Here is a 21,489-nt window from a genome sequence, read left to right on the forward strand (position 1 = left end):
CACCCCCCCCCCACGCTTGCAGTGCTTCTGAGGGCGCATGTACGTTTCCTCCCACTTCCTGGCTGGAATCCCAGAAAGCACCTGCGCCTCAGTGCGCACGCGTGTGGGAAAAGCCGCGCCTCCCCAGCAGCAGCCCAGCCAACCTTCAGTGCGCATGCGTTGAGAGAAGCCCAGTCTTTGTTTTGAAAAACAGCCGCAGTGCTCGCTCTCTCTCGGTAGTAGTTCATCTTGACCACGCCCCATCTGCCTCTGCGCATGTGTGAAAAAGAGTTTCCGCCCTCTGGCTACCCGGGTGCAAAAGCCGCATGCGCTTAATCCTTACTCTCTTCAGGGGCGGGGCTGCGGTTCGCTTCATCTCATCCCGCATGCTCACTAGGAGCCTCCGCCCTGTCCCCTGTCTGGGGGCGGAGCTCGGGCATCCTTAAGGTGGACTGCGGGAGCGCGCGTCTTTTCGTGTGACGTCAGCGCAGCTGGTGCGAGGCGAGTCTAGCTTAAGCGGGGTAGGGGGTAGCGGCCCGGAAGCGGAAGTGGTGACCTGCGGGGGGCAACGGCGAGTGGTGACGTTTCCTTGGCCGGCTGGGCATAGCGGCGTTGGCGTCGTGCGGCGCTTCCATCCGGCCCGGAGCGGCCGCTGCCCACCTCCGCGCCCGGGAGCGGGGCTGCCCGTAGCCCGGTGGGTCCCGCCCCCGCGGGCTTCGCTCCCCAGCGCGGCCGTTGTCACTGGGCAGCTCCCTCCCGCCTCCGGGGAAGGGTTGGGCCAGGCCCCGCCTGCTCCGGGGGCTTTAGACCCGACCGTGCGCTCCGGGCAACGGTGGCCCCGGCCCAGCGCTGACTGTGCCCACCCCGCCGTGTCTTGCGGCCCCCTGCCGTGACTGGGCGAGGTTTGGAAGCCGGAAGGCGTGAAAGGGGGGTGTTGTGGCGTGTCTCGCTGCTGGCACGGATCCGCTTGCTCAGGGCCTTTTGGGGTCCACGAGTGCTTGGGCGACCGCCTCGGCCTTGCATGGTGAGGGTGTTGACTGCCCGCCTCCCGGCGGTCGCCGCTGCTGGTGGCAGTGGCCAAACCCAGCTGGAGATTTTGCTCTCCTTGCTTGCTCTCTGGTGCATGTGGGTCTTTTATTTACTTATTTTGGTGTCTTGGGAGTCGCGTTGCTCACTTGTTCTCCTGTGCTAGAAAGGAAAATGGATACTAAAAATGCAGAAGTTGACTATTTTTCCCCCCCCCCCACCCATCTTTACTATTCCTTGTTTTGCTGGTTGGCCTTTGTCAGCAGGGCCACTTGACTTTCCTCTGTTTCTGTTTAGGCTTGCAGCTCAAGCAGAACAATTGGGAAATGACGGGGAGCTTTTGTAAAAGAGAATGATTCTAGAAGCCGATTGTAAACTCCATGAGCACCTCCTCGGCTGCTTTATGCAGCCAAGGTGGCTTAAAACATGTAAAGTGAATAACTCATGTAAACATTTTCAGAGTTCGGACCTCAGTTGCTAATCTTGCTAAAGCTATTAAGATAGAGCTTTAAAATGTTTCTAATTGATTAATCTAAAACAGCGGCAGTTGATGGTCTAAGCCACACTTTCATTGGCCTTTAGCCTTAAGTGAAATAAAAGGAGGGGGGAGTAGCCCCAAGCTCTAGGCTCCTCCCCAGTGTGGTTAAGACTGATGTCCTAATGAAAGGTGTCCTGTCTGACTACATGTAATATCCAGTCTCTATCTGGCATTCATCATAAAATATTTTTCCCCTCTGCCTGAGAACTACTTCTTGTCAGGCCACCAGGTGTATGTTGTGGGAAAGGAAAGGCTTGTCTTCAGTTTCTGGCAGCAGTCCTTCACTTCCAACTTTGAGTTTATCTGTTTTTCCTTGCCATAAAGCAAGCCTGGTAAGTGATGTCGTGGTTAACTTCTTTTTAAAGATATTATAAATGGAGTTTTGGGACTTGAGCAAAATGACCAGTGGTGATGAAATTCCAGAGTAAAATGAAAACTTCTCCATGGTGGGAAACTTAGACTGATAAACAAAAAGACTTTCTAAATAGTCTTAAGAGCAAAGGTGATCATGAGGCAAATTGTTCTTTTGGACTGCATAAACATCAAGAGACAGTAATGTAAATCACCTTACAATCTTTACTATATGTAAATATATTGCATACATGCAGTTGGATCCTTTTCTTCTAAGGATGTATGTTCTATATCTAGTCAAGCTTGCTGGTGGTTTCCATTCCTCACTCCAGGTTCTAAATGCTGGCAGGTTTGTTTGGTTTATGTAGTTAGGGCTGCTTTCAAACTTGTTGACTCAAAGGTGTTTGGATATATGCACCCTTAGCTAAACACAACAACCAGATGGCTTGCTCACATCAGTGACTTGTTCTTTAATTACAGAGCAGTATATGATCAGCTCTTATCTTCTGAGGAAAGAGTAGAAACTTTTTTTCCTTTAAAGCATATAGTACAGTTAGTAAACATCAGAATAACTTCAAAAGGACCCCACTCTGTAGTGCACTTAATGAAATATTACTGTCTTGGTGAAGAAAAGTTAACTTTTCAATTTGATTGTAGCCTAGGTTACCAAGTGTGGCATGAGGAAAGCTTGTGTTTTATAAAGGCAGTTTCCTTAAATCACTATTTAGGCCAAGAGAAGCATCTGCCTAGTTTTTGCCTCTTTCAGAAATTGAAGTTTATTTGCTTTGCACAATGGTGTTTTATTCCAGGGAGAGGGCAAAATGTAGTATGGCATTGAACAGGTGTTGATGCTAAGGAGCTTGGCAGGGTTCCAGTATAAGGAATTCTGTAATATTTATATAAGCTGAATATCTCAGTGGTTTGAGGCAGCTATTCAAACCTTGAAATAAGAATGTTGCTGAATGGCAGAAACTAGCGTTTGACCTGTTTGTCCTGGTTGAGCTGCACTGAAATGTACCAGATATGCAGTTAAATGTTTTTTAATTGCAGCCCCATGCTTTGGTTTTAAGTAGCTTGAATTGCACTAAATTAACAAAATGTCATTATAAAATGTTAATTGATTTCTAGAGTTTTTACTAACTTACTCTTTTTAAAATGCTTTACAGATTGCTCTGCGAGTGTTCCTTAAATCTGCCAAAATGGTTTTAGCAGATCTTGGAAGAAAAATAACGTCAGCATTGCGCTCTCTGAGCAATGCTACAATTATCAATGAAGAGGTATGTAATGTTTATATTCGTGGTACTGGGGATGTTTGAGCCTGGAAGAAAGCTAATGTGCTAATCCTTAAAGGGTAAATTGGACTTCTTGGCTCACTCTAGGCATGTCAAGCTGCCATTGAACCTAGACAATGGAATGGCTGTTTATCAGGCTAGTGTACTAGAGAAACAAAGGAGAGTAATGCCAGTTAATTTGAGATCGTGGAAAATGCATGTAATCTTTACAAGATGATAAGTGTTACTGATGAAGCTAACAGTAATGGTGCCTGTAGTACCTGATTTCTCAAAGCCACTTGACTGTATAGCTTAACATTTTTAATTTTTAATAACTTCAAATGATACACACCATGTTGATTCTGTATCAGGTGTATTAAAACTGGCTATCTGAATTTAAGTGGAGTTGTAAACATGAAATCTTCATTGTGTTTGGTGTCTTTTCTCATGGCCTTCAATAGGGATTAGGATCAGAGAAAAGGTAGGGTTGAAACAGTCCTCAAAGTCATCTAGTCTAGTGTTTCTCAACTTTTTGTGTACTAGGACCCATTTGTAAGCATTGATGGCCAGTCCCAACCCAGTAATAGTTTCAGTAGAAAACAGCCCCTGGTCCTGCCAGTGTCCCTCACTCCCAGGCTGCCAACCCTTCCCCAGCCCTGCTGATGCTACTCATTCCCAGCCTGCTGCCCCCCATCCCAGTGAGACTTGCTGCTGCTACCACTGCTGGGACCCTTGCACCATTTGCACCACCAGCAGTGCAAAGAGTAAAGGATGGGGGAAGAGGGGGCCATGCTGCCCTTGCCTCCTCTCAGATTTTAAGATTAGAAATAAGACCTGAATAACACTGAATTATAGAAGATTTTTTTTATCAGTGGTAAACTTTAAATCAAAATGTGATATCTTGTGGGAAGATGCTCTAGTTCAGCCACGTCTGTTGGGCTTGAAGCTGACGTTTAATACAGGGAAGTTCTTTGGCTTGGGTTATGCAGGAGGCAAAGGAGGTTGATCACAGTGATCCCTTTTGGCTTCAAGATCTGCTAGATATCACAAAGTTTATCGTGCCTTTTTATAAGAAGTCTTCAGCTTTGAGACCCCAAATTCTTCACCAACTCCTATCTTCAATCCATGTTTAAAGAAGCAAAAGACTAGCCAGCACCTTCAAAGGTGGGTGCCTGAAGTTAGGCATCTAAACCTGTAGCGTGATTTCCTCCCCCCCCCTCCCCCCACCATAAGTATGAGCAATCTGCATCTCCCTGTCTCTCCATGGGAGCTGCAAGACTCCTCTATTTCTGTAAAACAGGTCACTTACTAAGTGTTTTTTGGTAATATCTTGAAAACAGAACTTGGTGTATTCAAAAGTAATTCTTAAATTTAATGTAGGTTCCCAACTCAGCCATCCCAGTTTGAAAACACTGCCTCCAGTTCATTAATCTAGTTTATTATCTATGTTCTCAATAAACGAAGAGCTTTTTGCTTCTGTACTTCTATTTTGTAGACAATATGATTTGAGATTCTTGTGCACTTGTGTCAATTCCCTGACGCACACCATTTCTGGGAGCCTCATTTTATTTACTGTGTGGGTGTTCAAGGTGGTTTTGAAGCACCTGTTCTCTTTCTTAGAAAAAAAAAATCCTATTTGCATCTGAGAGAATGTGGTGGAATTTTTGTGATACCTTTAACTAGTAAAAGGAAAGGAACCTATTCCTCAGGTACAGGTGAAGTTTCCAAATTTTTAAAATGAACAATGATGCTCCGTATGTGAACACTTTCCTGGTGTTTGTATAGTCTAATCAAATATAGTTTAAAGTTGGTGCATTCTATTGTCTAACTGTTCTTTACATAAAAAAGATGTGCATTTTCTTATTACTAATATTAAGGATTGATTACTGTGTCATTTGTGTGGTAGCTCATGAGTGTTTTTCTTTTTTTCTTCAAAGGTTTTAAATGCTATGTTAAAAGAAGTATGCACAGCATTACTGGAAGCTGATGTTAATATTAAATTAGTGAAGCAGCTAAGAGAAAATGTCAAGTAAGTCAAAGGAGCCAACTTAAAACTATTTATCTTTGCATTTCTGTCACTGAAGGGCTAGTGAATTGACTAATTTGGTTATGAAAAATTTAAAGTTACCAATATGCATTTGAAGTGATCTAATTTTCATCATTCTGCTCCTTTATAGGGAGATGTAGTTTGAACATTTACATGTCCATGTCCATCCTTGTACTAGTTGGTGTTGCTGCTCTTCTGAAGTAGCAAACAGACTTCTGTATGCTCCTACGTGGTTTGATGTACATTTTTAAGAAGCATCTTTAGGATTTGGTTTGTCTTATTTTCTGAAAAGTGAAGAGATTAGATTGAACATCTTGGTGTAGCTAAGGTCTGAAAGTTCTAGGACCGTACATCAACCTTTTTAAGAACCATGTTGTTATCTCTTCAGTATTTGCCTCTCTGTCCTCTGTGTTTGACATAGGCAGTATGCCTGTATGTCCTATCAGTGCTGTTAATTTGTGGCTGTCTCTTAGATTCATAGATTGTAAGGGGCTGGAAGGGACCTTGCAAGAGCATCAGGTCCAGTCCTCCTGCACTAGGCAGGAAAGACAACTGGGGTCAGGTGACCCCATCCAGTCTCCTCTTGAAAATGTCCTGGGTAGGTGATTGCTCCACCTCTAGAGGGAATTTATTTCACAGCTTGGACATCCTAACCATGAAGAAGTTTTTCCTAGTGTTAAGCCTGAAACAGTCTTCCAGGAGTTTGTGGTCATTACTCCTGGTTTTCCCCAAGGGTGCCCTGGTGAACAGTTGTTCACCAAGCACCTGGTGTATTCCCCTGGTATGGCGGTAAGCTGCTACCAAGTTCCTTTTCAGCCTTCCCTTTTTTTAGGCTGAAGAGACCCAAGTCCCTCAGCCTTTCCTCATATGGCTTGCCTTGCAAGTTTCAGATCTTAGTATTCTCTATTTGAATAATCCTCAAGTGCATGAAGTCAAGTATACTGGACAGTTGTTAATTTCCTGTATATGAGGATATTTCTTTAAATGTTTAAGAAAATACAGATTCTTACAGAAAGTATCTAAGGTGCTCTTGTTTATAAAAATTAAAACCTAGTAGGACATTTAAGGTATGTTTTCAATCATGTTAATGTTTTTTCCTCATCTCAAACTCCATTTTAAAACATAGGTCAGCTATTGATCTTGAAGAGATGGCATCTGGCCTTAACAAAAGGAAAATGATTCAGCATGCTGTTTTTAAAGAGCTTGTTAAGGTAAAACTTCAAAATATGTGCATCAGATTTTTACTTATCTTATATTGTTTAAATCAGTGGTGACGCATAGGTGGTACACGTGCACCCCTGTCAGCCCGTGCTCGCCAATTAGGTGACTGGCAGGGAGGCTAGCAGGAGTGTCAGTGCCCCTTCTTTGAGCACCAGCCAGGGAATGGGGCCACTATCAAAAGCAGTCATGTTGCTTTCTGGTGAGTAAGATTGCCTGGGGGGGGCGCCCCCCGGTGTCAGTGTAGTTGGTCAGAGGGGGACTGAAGCTGACTCGGGCACCAGTAGCCCTTGGTTTAAATACCTAAACTATTATCTAGATTGAATTGGGGTTATAATTATACTGTTCAAACATCTTGTGGTTTCACTATATGAACTACCATCTGTTGAAATTTTCTGATGCTCCCTGAATAGATTCTTGTTTTCAGTTTTGTTTTTTGTGGGGGTTTTTTACAATTTTCCACCAGTCTTTAACCCTTTAGGCTAAAAGTTTTTTACAATCTGCCTCATAGATTTTTGAAAACTTCAGCCAAAAGAGTTCAATTTTAGAAAGCCAAACTAGGAGGAAGACGCTCTTCCTCCCAACCTCTTATGTGATGTTAAATGTTTTGGCAAACTTCCTCTTGGAAGACTGGAGTGCCAGTGGTTGTCCCAGAGATCCAGGTTTTGCTGTCTTCAATGAAGTCTTCCCAAACTTACCTGCTTTCTAAGCCTGTGAAAGTTTATGGTTAGAACAGGGGTGTCAAACTCACTTAGGGTCCTGGATTAGACCCTAGCCACAAGGCTCCTTGCAGGCCATTTCCAACCTGGCGCATTGTGGTGGCCCCAGTGGCAGTAGAAAGGGATCTGCTGGTGGTGGGAAGGGTCTGATGATGGCACCGGATTCAGGGGAAGGAGTTAAGGAATGGTGGCTATGGCCAGTGGGACCAAAGGGTTCCAAATTGAATAGCAGGCCAGGCCTCCCAACTTCTAGTGGTCTACTGGTAGAGAGGCTCAATAGGTCATATCTAGCCTGCAGGCTGTGTGCTTGGAGCATATTCTAGACCAGGTATGTCAGTAAGTTGGAAGATAGCTAACAAATTTGAAGGCCCCAGTTCTCTAACACTATGACCTGAGAAAAGTGTTTTTCTCTGTTTCCCCCTTTCCACACCATAGGCTTAGTCATTGCAAATATTTGGGATATCTCTATTAAATTTCCTCCCTTTTTTCATCTTCTTTTGAGTGATGAAACCAGGATATTTATCTTAAATGCTGGTATCACGGCAGGGTCCTCACGGAGGGCCGTGATCTCCTTGAGGCCCTCTCACTGCGCTACTCCGGCCCGAGGGCACCCTCCATTCTCACCTGCCACGTCTTGATATAATATGTAAGAGGGAGGCTGCCTTGTGTTTCCTCGGGCCTGTCAGCTCCTGGACTCCTCGTGGGTCTCCCCGTACAATGGGCGCTACCCAAGCGCCCTAGCCTTATGGGCTATGCGTGGCTCCTACCTCCCCGATACCACGTCCCAAGCCTCGCAGATGTAATAGACGTTGTCCGGTCTGTCTCTCTACTGTGGCCCACCCTGGGCTCCCTCTCTCATGCCCAGCCTCTTGCTGGGACTCTCATCTGGCCCATTCTGGGCCCCCCTTGCCGGTGTGGTTCCGCTTCGGGACTCTCTAGTGGGCCTCCGGTCCTATGGGCCAACCGCACGGATACCCTCCCTGACTCTGGCTCCCTGCGCTGCTACTCCCTGTCTTCTCAGGGGCAACCGCAGTGCCCTGCCTTGGTCTGAGGGGGATTGCCGCGCTAGCCTGCGGCCAGGCTCGCTATGCCCGTGCACCCACACTGGGCTACTCAACAAAGCACAATGGCGTTCCCCCTCTCTGGGGCTCGCCGCGCCCACACTGGGCTACTCAATAACGTACAAGGGCGTTCCTCCTCTCTGGGGGCTCGCCGCGCCCACACTGGGCTACTCAGTATGGCCCCGCTCTCTAGGGCTGCTCAGTATGGCGCTCCCCCCCTTCTCTGGGGCTCGCGAGTAATTGAGGCCTCCTCCAACCCCTACAGCCTCGCCCAAGCCTCCGGGTGTAATAACACAAACACAAAGCAAAACCACAAGCCCCTAGGCTGTAACACAAATGCAAGCCGCATGGCCATAACTCCTCATCATAGCTCAAGCCTCCAGGGCTATCATGAGCTGTACTTGCGACTTAGGCTCCTTCCCATATTTCGGCCGAGGGAGCTCCTGCCTCTCCGGCTGCTGGCAGAGAACTGCTAGCCTGGCTTTGGCCCTGGGCTTTATAAGGGCCAGGCCCTGCCCCCTACAGGCAGCTGGCTCCCCTTAGTTGCTCCAGCAACCCACAGCTGTGCTCACTTGGTTCTGCCAGGGCTCTCTCCCTGGCAGTTTCTCCTCTATAGGAGCAGGGGCACTGAGGTGCCCTGCGACACCGGCTTCCACAGTTTCTTGTTTTTTTGCAGCAGCATAATCAATGTTGCTGACAAGATGCTTGCTCGTAGGGCCGTGCAAGGCTTCAGTAGCTGATTCGATTTGGAGGAGATTCGGTGGCCGAATCTCTGAATCTGAATTGAATCAGGAAACCAAATAAAAGGTCAGAATTGAATCAGAAGCCTCTGAATCGATTCGGGAAAGATTTGGCACCAATTCAGAGATTTGGCCATAGATTAAATGAGCAGCAGTCCTCACTCTGCTGGACACAGCTGCCTCCAGCTGGTAAGTCTGTTGTGGTGGGTAGAGGGGGAGGAAAGGGGCATGGGGGGCAGGGCAGATCAATGGCCCCATAGTGAGGGAGGGATTGGGGCTGAGACAAGCTGCCCAGCCAGGGCGGGGCACATAGGACTCGGGGAAGGGGGGCTCCCGCCACTGCGTGTTACTGGTTCAGGAGGGCATGGGAGTGGGCATGTGCCCCCAGATCTGGCTGGGCTGGGCTGGGCCAGGCCGGGCTGTGCTGCGCTCTGGGCAGCTAGCCCCAGCCACAGCCCTGGCTCTGTCTGCCCTGCAGAGTGCAGTGAAGCAGGGGCTATGGTGTGGGGGGGGCTTCAGCCACCCTAAAATTCCCCATAAGCCCTGCCAGCGGCCTCTCCCCCACTTGGGTGCACATTGGCCTCCATGCCCTGCTGCTGCTTGCCCAGCCAGGGCGAAGCTGTGGCTTGTCCAGGAGGTGAAGGGAGCCTGGGCGAGCGGCGGGAGGGCATAGCCCCCATTCCCAGTGCCCTCCGCCACCCATCCAGGGGCACATGCCCACTTCCATGCGCTCCTGGACCAGCGGCGCGTGGCAGTGCACAGTGGCGGGAGCTCCCCTTCCCAAGTCCTGCGCCCCCCTGGCCCAGCTGGGCAGCTTGTCCCAGCCCCAATTTTTCCCTCACTGTGGGGGTGTTAATCTACCCCTCCCCTCTGCCCACCACAACAGACTTACCAGCTGAAGACAGCTGTGTCCAGCCTGGTGAGGACTGCTGCCTGTTTAGTTCTATGGCCAAATCTCCAAATCGGTGCTGAATCTTTGGATCTGAATTGGGACAGTGATTCGAATCACCAGATTTGAATCACTGTCCTTCCAAATCGGCTGAATCCAAATCCAAAATGAATACTTGCCGCTTCGCACAGCCCTGCTTGTTAGGGTTCTGGATAGAAGCCATGAAAACTGATACATTTGTGAACAGTTCTCACTCTGCTCCAGGTTAACAGCACTGTGCAGGTCTGCATACTCTATCAACTGTTGCTTCTTGTTCATATCCTAGACTAATTTGTGTATGTGTACTAAACTTTAAAAACAACCAAATCTGAACTCAAGGAAACATTGTATACATATGCTCTTCAGAACAAAATGGAAATTAGCCCATATTATCTTAAGTGACACTCGGTTTGTATAGACAGTAACAACAGTAGTAGTAATAATAGATCAGCCATCCTTTTAAAAGAATAAATTAATCCATTTGATTAGTTATGAAAATCAGACTGTCCAGCGGGGCAGACTTGGGAGAAGAGAAGCTGTATACCTGCTTAACTGACTATAATAAATGCTAAAATTGGAAGTGGGGAATTTATTATGTTTTTGTTTTGCAGCTTGTAGATCCTGGAGTCAAAGCCTGGACACCAACCAAAGGAAAACAAAATATTATAATGTTTGTTGGGTTGCAGGGAAGTGGTAAAACAACAACATGTTCAAAGGTAATTTAAATCTTATTATAACATTTTAATAAAAATTAAAAGGTTCTCAAAGTGAAGATTTCTAGTAGATTTTATTTATGGCTTGCATACGTTCATAGTTAGAAGTAGAGCTTACTTTATTCAGTACAGTGCTATTTATAAGAGGAGCTTTCAAGGCAGAGGTGGCCTGTTTTAGTGCTGCAGAAAGGGACACATTGTTTCAATTATTATTAAATGTGTGGGGGTATTTTTTTTGGACTGGAGATCTCTCTGGAAACGGTCGCATGAAAAGCAGCATTCAGCTATGTGATCACTTAATGGTATGGTGAACAAATAGATTATACTAGTTTAACCTGCATTTCACTGTGGAAGATTAACTTGATTTGTTTGTTTGTTTATTTTTATATCCTTTTGTCAAAATCATCATCAACTTCCCTTTATGGGTTATGCATCATTGCTTGTTCCAACCTCAAAAGCTTTTAGACCATTGTTTCCATCTGCTTTCTTCTCTTGTAGACTGTAATGATTTGGCCTCTGGAATAACAGATTTAATTTATATAGCTATAATAAAGGCTTTTGTTTTGCAAAGGCAAAACTGTATGCCTTTAGGAGAAGTTCCTAAAGCTGTCTTCGATTTATCAATTGTGAAATTCAGGACCAAGAACCCAGTTTGCAAGATTCAAGTTGGCACAATACCAAAAGTTATTGATCATTACAATGATTTTCCATCTTTCCACTCACTTCAAGCATTTCCCAACTTTGTTTGGTCATCACTAGCGCAGGAAATTGAAGTTCTGTGCTTCATTCCAGACCTGTCTTGACTTTGCCATATCATGCAAAATCTACCATGCATTAAATGCTAATAGGTTATGTAGTAGAAAAAAATATTTATATCAAAACGTAAAAGGCTGTAACATCTGATAGTACTCAACATTAGTAATAAAATGTGATATCTCGGTTTCAAGCAGTTTGACTGTGGGGAAAACTGTCTTGCCTTTGCCCTTTAGACAATACAGGGCTCCAGTGAATTAGTTGCTGGAAGATGTGTAATCTCTTATTTTTAGGAGAAGGCTTTTTCTTTAGATAAAAGCACTAAAATATAACTAATTTTGAATTTCACCTCAACAGTTAGCGTACTATTACCAGAGGAAAGGCTGGAAAACATGTTTGATATGTGCAGACACGTATAGAGCAGGTAATATGAATAGTTTTGGCTAAATGTCTTATTAGTTTTTCTGTACTTGTACCTGTCAATCCATTGACAAATATCTCTGTCTTACAGGTGCTTTTGACCAGCTAAAACAGAATGCAACAAAAGCAAGAATTCCCTTTTATGGAAGGTACGCACCTTTCTCCTTCCACTTGCTTTCAGAAATGGTTAAGCTGCTACATATGTAATGTTAGCTTGTCTAAGCTGTACAAGCGCTTAGTTTGCTGTCAAATAAGATTAACAAGAATATGATGACTTGTAAATAATCACGGTGTTAACACATTCAGGTTTTTAGAGAGACCTTGAATACCTTTGTTTTTTGACCTTTAGAAATGCTAGCTAATGCTTCATTTGTATCCCAAAATGGATACAGAGATGGGCTCGCAGTTAAAATGACAATTGTAGACATGCACATCATTGCTCTACTTAATGACATTTGAATCTATTATCTCAGTTCTTGCCTAGCTTCCTGTTCTATAAACAAAGATGGAAGAGCCCAGTCCAGTGAGGTGATGTAAATATTGCATATTGTATGTGTCATTCTTTAGCACACTGGACACTGAAAGGAAACTGGTTTGCTAGATTTGAGGCTTATCATTCATACCTAAACAGACATTTCTTAACTAAGAATGTATATCTAGAAATTTGGGGTGGATTTATAGTAAATTGCTTGCGTGAATTCAATATTCTTACTTCCCTGGATATAGATCTTGGGGGCAGGGGGGAGAGAAGAGCAAAAAGTGTCTTTTTTCATATTGATTAGGTGTCTGTGCGTTTGAACAGTTACACAGAAATGGATCCTGTGATTATTGCCTCAGAAGGAGTTGAGAAATTTAAGAATGAGAACTTTGAAATAATTATTGTTGATACCAGTGGCCGTCACAAACAGGAAGACTCTTTGTTTGAAGAAATGTTACAAGTTGCCAATGCTATAGTGAGTAACAACCGGAAGTGTACAATAATTATTTCTTTATAACATCTTTAATCCAACACCTCTTTTCTTTTCTTTTTTTTTACCTAAATGCTGCTACAGAACGTGTCAGGTCTTTAACTTGTATCTTCAAAATTTTCCAAGTGTAGCAACAGTTTTAAACTGACAAGGAGAAATTAAGTCTCTTATTGGCCTTCTATTTTTGATAGTTCAGGAATACTCATTAAACTGTTCTCGTTTAGTTTTTTTTAGTGTTGCTTATTGAATTAGAAATATCATGCAGATAGAGGACAGTGATCATTTCATTTCAACATGATCTCATTTCAAGGATTGCCCAAAACTTAGAGATTCATATAAAAACAGAATGGTCTCTTTTCTGTAATAATGTTAATATACATGAACCAAGATTTCAGTTTTCATTTCATTTCTGTCTTAAATGAAACAGATGCGGTAATTTATTAGTCACATTGATGACCAAATTCATCTTATGATGACCATCTGGTGTACATTTAAGCAACAATCTTCAGGAAGTATCAAAGTTGATGGCATATGTGGTTGTCAGGTTTGTGATTCTGTGGCCATCTGCCAGTAACATAACAAGTGGTGGGCAGCAAATGCACAGGTCCTGGGTGGAGATGTGTAGAGGATGCTTCTCTACTGTGCTGTCAAATCAATGGTTGTCCCTTGCCACTGATGACTGAAATTGTCAGTATTCAGGGAGTGGGGCCAGTCCTGCAAACAGGGCAGTTGGGGGCTTGTGTCCTTTGTGCTCTTGTCAACCTTGTGCACCCAGGGGACACTGCTACAGGAGTGTCAGTGTGACCAGCAGCTGGGGGGTTAATATTGCAGCTGCTGACTTTATCACTTGGATAAACAAGGGGGTTCATCATGACCCAGCTCTCTCTGCTGCATTAACCCCCTGGTTTCTGGCTTTACTAGCACCTCCGTTGAGATCGGCTGCCCAGGGCCCAAACCTTGTCAGCTGTGCTTCTGCTAGCAATCTGTAGAAGTATAGCCTGAGGCAGCCACAGATTTCATAGACATTAGGGATGGAAGGGACCTCAGAAGATAGGGCAGTATAGACTGCTGCTATGCTAATTTGCAGTGTAGTGATCAACTGCTGCTGTGGCATATTTTTGTGCCCCCTCCCCTCTTCCCCTTGATTATGGTAGTGGCTATCTGCTTAATCAACTTTATACTTTTTGATGAAATAATTGCACCCAACATGTACAGTTTCCACTTTAGTACTAACTGGAGTTGTTTATGAATACTGTGTCTCAAGGCTTCCATGAAGGAATGGACCTCTTAGTGGATACTCCAATATAAAGCCAAGATGTTCTCTGGCCTCCTTTATATGAGTTGGTCTGATACTTCAATGGGAGACTAGGCTTTGATAACTAGATCAAATGTTGACTAAAATGTTTCAAAATAAATAGTAATCTTTGTGTTTTTAAAAAAAAATAAAAAATTATAATTCTCCAGTTAGTAGAAGATAACTTGTATAGCAAATGGACATTTTTTCAGAAATAATACACATCAGAAATTTAACAGCTTGTAAAAATTTCAGCTTGCTGGGATCATTGCATGACCTTAATTCTCTTTAAAAGTACTCTACCTGAGGACTCTTATTTTTTTTTTTTTTTTTTAAACTTCTTTGAAAGTTCTGTTCCAGAGTATAGTGCACAAACATGACTTAAAAGAAATGGAAATGACACTCCTGTAAACTTTCCAGCAACCGGATAACATTGTTTACGTGATGGATGCCTCAATCGGACAAGCTTGCGAAGCTCAGGCTAAAGCTTTCAAGGATAAAGTGGATGTAGCCTCTGTTATTGTGACAAAACTTGATGGCCATGCAAAAGGAGGAGGTGCCCTTAGTGCGTAAGTAGAAGATGGTCCCTAATTCTGGTAGAGGTATATGGTGTTTAGACTAGCAGAAGAAATGTTGAAGTTCTTTTTGCTGTTTTTATGTGCTTTTAAGGGTACCTAAGCTTGCCTTGAAATAATAAACCCTTCCTGGTCTGTTCCCAAATCCCTCCCACTGAAGGAAGTTGCAGCCACTTGACAGCTGTTGGGATAGGCTGCATGTCACATGGCTTTTGAATATTAGGCATCAGCTATTATGCATCTCTTTCCTGAATGACCAGTTTATTTCTCAGATGGCATTGCTAGCTTTTCTGTAAATGCCTTGGACTTTAGTTCCTTTTGAAATACCACTACAAATCTAGTAAGTCTTATTAGATATGGCTCATAAGGTGACATGCCAAAGAAGAAAAAGGAGTCTTTAATTGTAAGGTTATTGTTTTGATACAACTTGCTAGCAGTGAGATAGAAGTCAAATCTTTGGCTTGTATGAATCTAACAAATATGGTAAAAAATAACTTTAAATTTTTTAGTCACATTTTCATGGATTCCATGCCTTTTATGAGAGCCCATATATCACAATGTATTAGAATTGAAGTAAGTCCTAAATCCTTTAGAACAGGGGTGCTTGACTTCTGGCACCATGTTATCTGACCTGCAAGTTTGCCTCAGATTTGTGGGGAGCTCTGTTGGCGGTGGCTCTGTATTGGGTGCATTGGGTTGCTGAGCCTAATCCCAGCACACAGAGGCAGTCACAGGGCCTGATCTGGCTTGCAGGTGGACCAGATGAATAGTGTGAGGTCCACAGGACCAAGGTCATGAGCACCACTGTTCTAGAAGTATAAAAAATGTCTGTTTAACCTTGCATAAAGTCAGATATAGCAAGCCTTCTGATTGAGGAGTTATGTTGGGTGAAAATTGGGTTGATTAGGGACAGTAGAGGGAACATTAGCAAAAGAATCTTGTCTGGTATGTTCTGGTATCAACTTGTTGTGTTGCCTGACTCGTCCAAAAGGCCAAGCCCCTTAAACTGCTATAAATATTCTATTCTTCCCTTTGTCTGTCTTTTTAAAGTCAGGACCTTGTCTGCCAGCCCTAGGGCCAGGCTTTTAAGACCAGGTGCCCCATGCATATCCACAGATGCATGGAGTGCAGCTCATCTCTAAAAGAGTTGTCACTGGTCCCTACTTTATAGGTTTACCTTCTCATCTTGCTGTCTCTGGCTAGTAGGCATCTGTTAACCTCAAAATACTATCAGCTCCGCTGCCGCGTTGTCCGTCGTCCTCCCCCCCCCCGGACGATATAATTTTTATCTGTCTGCCATGAGATGTGGGAGCAGAGATCTCCATTATTTCTCAGCATGTTGGTTTTTTTTTTTTTTTTTTTTTTTCCTAAATTATTTTGCTGCGTCTCTGCTTGCTTTCCAGCAGCAGCATAAACTGTAACAAACTTTTTTCTGTCAACAAGGTTCTGACGGTTGACAATAAAACTGGCCATCTTAATATGCCAAGTGTGAACAGAAATAGTCACAGAATCTATCTGCAGACTGAAGAGGACTGCATAATTGTTCTAAAACTTATTCACAAGATATATATTTCTATTCCTGATTAAATATAAAAGTTGTAAAGACTAAGGATAGTTTTGTAAATCTCCATACCTTTTAGCAATTGGGAAGGATTCTACTAGCAAGTCACTTTCAAATTCTGAATTGCAAATCCTTTTCAACAAGTAGTTTTGAGGAGTTACTAGAAAGTTTATAATGCCAACTGGGAGCAGAATTTGTCTGGGGTTAAGTATTAATTTGATCTAATCTCACTGTTTATTTAACCACAGAGTTGCTGCCACAAAAAGTCCTATTATTTTTATTGGTACTGGAGAACATATAGATGACTTTGAACCATTCAAAACGCAGCCTTTCATCAGCAAACTTCTTGGTATGTACTCTTTTTTTTAACTGTAGTTATGTCCTCAGAATGTGACTGCAGAAAAAATGGCGTATGTTTGTAAATTTTGAAGGAATTTACTGTTTTTCCAGGTATGGGTGATATTGAAGGACTGATAGATAAAGTAAATGAATTAAAGCTGGATGATAATGAAGCTCTCATAGAGAAGCTCAAACATGGTAAGTTACCTTCCCCTCCCCTCACCTTCCCAATCCCCAGAAATATGAAATGGGTAGAAGGGTACTACTTCAAGATCATTTTCACAAGGTTAGCTTGAGCTTGTAGAGGTTGATTGAGGGTAGATTGGTGGAGGATCAGGCAGCAAACTTGATTACATAAATCTGAATAGTGAAGTTAAATACTTTGAATGGTTAATGTGGAAGTTAACTGGATGGCTACTGACATGGCATTGCAACTTAAAGATACCCAAATGTGATGTGCAGATGATGAATAGGTAGATAGCCAAGCAGCACAAGATGGAAGAGTGGTCCCCCCCTAATGGTAAAGTGTAATATAAGATGGGTAATAACAGAATTGATATCAATGTCATCAGGTATGATCTTTGCTAACCTTCCATCTTTTGTTTTATTTCAGGTCAGTTTACATTGAGAGATATGTATGAACAATTCCAAAACATTATGAAAATGGGACCCTTCAGTCAAATCTTGGTTAGCTATCCTAAAAAATTATCTTCAATCAAACTTCACTCTCTTTTGAGTTTGAGCTGTGTTTTTGTTTTCTCTTTTGTAGAAAGCAAAGTAGTATCGCTGACAGCTAGCTAAAATGTTACCAAATCCCCTTTTTCACTGGTTATGATGAATATGTTCAGACTTGCCCCAGTAAAAATATACAACACTCTTAGTAAGGTTATTTAAAAGTATTTTTCTTGTAAACTATAAAACCAACACCATTAAAACTGTTTGCTGCATCATTTTACATAGGGTATGATCCCTGGTTTTGGAACAGATTTTATGAGCAAGGGCAATGAACAGGAGTCAATGGCAAGACTAAAGAAATTGATGACAATAATGGACAGCATGAATGACCAAGGTAAAAAGAAATACACTCCCTCCTTCCTCCCCCCCCCCCCCCCCCCCCCCCGACGCGATAGATAAGTTTCTTGAATAAAATCTTTTATTAGTCTATTGGAACAAGCAAGGGCATGAGGGTTGAGGTAGGGGAGGTAGGGACAGTGGAGAAGAGCACTAATTTCTCACTTGTACAGACAACCATGTTCTAGTCACAAGAGGACATGGGTGTACCTAGCTTATTGGTTTCCAGAATGAAGCTGATTGAAAGGTACAAACACTGTTTGATATTTCAGTTACTGGAAAGAGGTTATTGTGTCTTTACAAGTGAACAAATTTCAAAGTATACTCTTGAAACTAGGCATTAACACTTGTTTATAACTGTCAACTTAATTTTTCTTCATGGTAAAATGACCAGAAATGTTATTGTAAGGCTGCATATTGTCTCATGTTCAGATAAAACTTTCCTGGTTTGCAAGTAAAAGGCTTCTCCCAACTCCTTACCCCACCAGTGCTCTCTGTCCCTGGTGCCAAAATTGGTTTATTTTAATCTTGCCTGTGAAGACTGTCGCAGGGCACCTCAGTGCTCTGCTCCTGGAGAGGAGAAACTGCCAGGGAGAGAGCCCTGGCAGTGCCTAATGAGCACAGCTGCAAGTTGCCGGGGCGACTAATCAGAAGCAGCTGGCCAGAAGGGGGCAGGGCCTGGCCTTTGTAAAGCCCAGGGCTGAAGCCAGGCGAGCAGTTCTCTGCCAGCAGCCTGGGAGGCAGGAGCTCTGGGAGTGAGGATGTGGAAAGGAGCCTAGCAGCAAATACCATAGTCATATGGAGCAATGTTGTTATGGCCATAGGGCTTCGGGTTTGAGTTATAGCCAGACGGCTTGAGCTTGCATTTGTGTTACAGCCTAGGGGCTTGTGAGTTTGTTTGGTTATTACACTCGGAGGCTTGGGTGAGGCTGTAGGGGTTGGAGGAGGCCTCAATCATAGGGACCCCATAGGGGTGGGGTGCCCCAGCGCCAAGAGGGCGCGTTGACCTCAATCATTGGGGACTCACAGGGGAGTGTGAGACCCCGGCGCCAGTGAGGGTGCACTAGGCCCTGAGATTTACAGGGCGGAGTTGTGGGCTCAGTTGAGCTCATAAGAGGGCGCAGTGTCCTCATAGGGACCCCAGAGAGTGTGGGGTGCCCTAGCGCCAAGAGGGCGCATTATTTGCATAGCGCCAGGGAAGGCGCAGCTCGCACGCCAGTGCGTGAGCAACTGGCGGCGAGGAGCGCGGCCAGTGGGTCGCAGGCGCAACCAGTAGGTTGCAGACGGGGGACCGAGACCCCGGATTGCGTGCGGGGTACATAGACCCCAGCCCCAGAGCGAGGGGCAATTTCATTGAGAAGCCCAGGGTGGGCACGGCGAGCCCCAAAGAGGGGGAGCGCCACGTTGTATTATTGAGAAGCCCCGTGGGGGCACGGCGAGCCCCAAAGAGGGGGAGCGCCACATTGTATTCTTGAGAAGCCCCATGGGGGCACGGTGAGCCCCAAAGAGGGGGAGCGCCATACTGAGGAGCCCTAGAGAGGGGCCATTACTGAGGAGCCCTAGAGGGGCAGTTATTGAGGAGCCCGAGACGGGCATAGCGAGCCTGGCCGCAGGCTAGTGCGGCAACACCCCTCAGACCGAGACAGGGCGCTGCGTTTGCCCCTGAGAAGACAGGGAGTAGCAGCGCGGTGAGCCAAGGTCAGAGAGGGTACCCGTGCGGTTGGCCGGAAGGGCCGGGGCCCGCTAGGGAGTCCCAGAGTGGACGAGAGTCCCAGTGAGAGGCTGGGTGCGAGAGAGAGAGCCCAGAGTGGGCTACACTTTAAAGGAGGCCCGGGAAGCGGGTGTACAGACCTAACAACGTCTATTACATCTGCGAGGCTTGGGGCATGGTATCAGGGGAGGTTGGAGCCATGCACAGCCCATAAGGCTGGGGTGCTTGAGTAGTACCCATCGTACGGGGAGACCCACGAGGGGTCCAGGAGCTTATGTGCCCGAGGAAACACAAGGCAGCCTCCCTATTACATTTTCCTTAAGAGCAAAGACGTGGCGGGCGAGAATGGAGGGTGCCCTCGGGCCGAAGTAGCGCAGTGAGAGGGCCTCAAGGAGATCACGGCCCTCCGCGAGGACCCCGCTGTGACAAAGACTAGTCGTAGAAACTTTGCAGGAAAATTATAACCTTTGCAGTTGTGCAGTGCTACTGAGTTGAGTGTCTAACACACCTTGTACAATTTTAGGTGCTAATAGAGATGCACAAGATGTAAAGAACCCAGTTTGAATGGATTAGCTTGTGAGGCCGACACTTAAATTGAAAACAAGTGCGACATAATGCAGAACCGTGTTTTAAAAAGAAAAACACGATTCTCATCTGAATTCTCATTAAAATGTAAATTACTTTCTAAGGTATGGCATGAAATGGATTTTTGCATTGTTTTTTAATTGCAGAACTTGACAGTACAGATGGTGCAAAGGTTTTCAGTAAACAACCAGGAAGAATCCAAAGAGTAGCAAGAGGTTCAGGTGTTTCTACCAGAGATGTTCAGGAGCTTTTGACACAGTATACCAAGTTTGCACAGATGGTAAAAAAGATGGGAGGTATCAAGGGACTCTTCAAAGGTAAGAATTAAAATGTCATCTACTCTGTCTGGTACCTGTTCTGACAGCAGGGGATAGGGTAAATTTTTGTTTGTGGGGGGGGCGGCGCAGAAGGCAGGGTTACACTTGTAACTTGGGTCGTGGGAGAGGAAAGGGAAAGTTGTAGTTGCAGAATGAAAGACAGTTTTAGTTCAGTTGTTTCTGGGCTGTAACAGGAGATACCTAATGAGATTACAACTGAAATCAGTACTTCATTTGGAGGAGACCAGACTTGAGGCAATTGCTTTTCTCATATCACTTGACTATCAGTGCTACAGCAACAACATTTTTAACTAATTCCAAATAAATAAGGAAAAATATTTATAATTCAGTGATAGTAGTGTACAGCATTTGAGAAATCTGATTTTTTTTTTTTTTTTTTTTTTTTTTGAGGCTTCTAGCAAGGGTTTCCTCTAGCCTGTTTCAGTGCTGGTTTCTGTCTTACTGGAGACTAATTTGAGAACAGATAAAGAAATGATCAAGACTCTTTCCTTAGAATTTTTTTGTTTGATTACAATCAAATTATCAAGAAAATGTTATAAACAGGACTAAGGAAGTATTGTTTGCTATAAATTAGCTAATCTAGGGGTAGCCAAACTGCAGCACATATATCTCACAGCCTGTGTGTGTGGTACCTGGCAGATTAGGGAAGGGACAGGCAACACAGTTCAGAAAGCAAGGAACAGATAAGGTAAGGAACACAGGCTAGGGAGCAGAACAGAGCAACAGATCTGGCGGGGAAAGAAAATTAGAGTGGCACTCTAAGGTTGTGTAGGTTATAGATTCATAGATGTTAGGGTCGGAAGGGACCTCAATAGATCATCAAGTCCGACCCCCTGCATAAGCAGGAAAGAGTGCTGGGTCTAAATGACCCCAGCTAGATACTCGTCTAACCTCCTCTTGAAGACCCCCAGGGTAGGGGAGAGCACCACCTCCCTTGGGAGCCCGTTCCAGACCTTGGCCACTCGAACTGTGAAGAAGTTCTTCCTAATGTCCAGTCTGAATCTGCTCTCTGCTAGCTTGTGGCCATTGTTTCTTGTAACCCCCGGGGGCGCCTTGGTGAATAAATCCTCACCAATTCCCTTCTGTGCCCCCGTGATGAACTTATAGGCAGCCACAAGGTCGCCTCTCAACCTTCTCTTGCGGAGGCTGAAAAGGTCCAGTTTCTCTAGTTTCTCCTCGTAGGGCTTGGTCTGCAGGCCCTTGACCATACGAGTTGCCCTTCTCTGGACCCTCTCCAGGTTATCCGCATCCTTCTTGAAGTGTGGCGCCCAGAATTGCACACA

The 21,489-nt window shown here is 44.5% G+C and overlaps 1 protein-coding gene across 5 annotated transcripts in view; it reads left to right on the forward strand.

Moving 5' to 3' along the window:
• Positions 1–397: 397 nt before the first annotated feature.
• SRP54 (signal recognition particle 54) overlaps positions 398–21,489 on the forward strand; it is a 56,527-nt gene continuing 35,435 nt past the window's right edge. The window contains exons 1-15 of one of the 5 annotated variants that reach the window (XM_059723056.1): positions 540–673; positions 1,749–1,875; positions 3,061–3,171; positions 5,103–5,194; positions 6,339–6,423; positions 10,490–10,594; positions 11,702–11,768; positions 11,856–11,913; positions 12,567–12,717; positions 14,447–14,595; positions 16,411–16,511; positions 16,613–16,699; positions 17,115–17,188; positions 17,462–17,570; positions 20,015–20,185. In XM_059723056.1, the coding sequence (XP_059579039.1) occupies positions 1,777–1,875; positions 3,061–3,171; positions 5,103–5,194; positions 6,339–6,423; positions 10,490–10,594; positions 11,702–11,768; positions 11,856–11,913; positions 12,567–12,717; positions 14,447–14,595; positions 16,411–16,511; positions 16,613–16,699; positions 17,115–17,188; positions 17,462–17,570; positions 20,015–20,185 (1,459 nt within the window). In that variant the 5' untranslated portion in view covers positions 540–673; positions 1,749–1,776. Of the gene's footprint in view, positions 481–539; positions 674–1,018; positions 1,876–3,060; positions 3,172–5,102; positions 5,195–6,338; positions 6,424–10,489; positions 10,595–11,701; positions 11,769–11,855; positions 11,914–12,566; positions 12,718–14,446; positions 14,596–16,410; positions 16,512–16,612; positions 16,700–17,114; positions 17,189–17,461; positions 17,571–20,014; positions 20,186–21,489 lie in introns of those variants that run through there. The other 4 variants (XM_059723057.1, XM_014611270.3, XM_014611269.3 and 1 more) reach the window with 4 other exon arrangements.

The sequence above is a fragment of the Alligator mississippiensis genome, chromosome 2, assembly GCF_030867095.1.
Source record: "Alligator mississippiensis isolate rAllMis1 chromosome 2, rAllMis1, whole genome shotgun sequence".
Lineage (NCBI taxonomy): Eukaryota > Metazoa > Chordata > Crocodylia > Alligatoridae > Alligator > Alligator mississippiensis.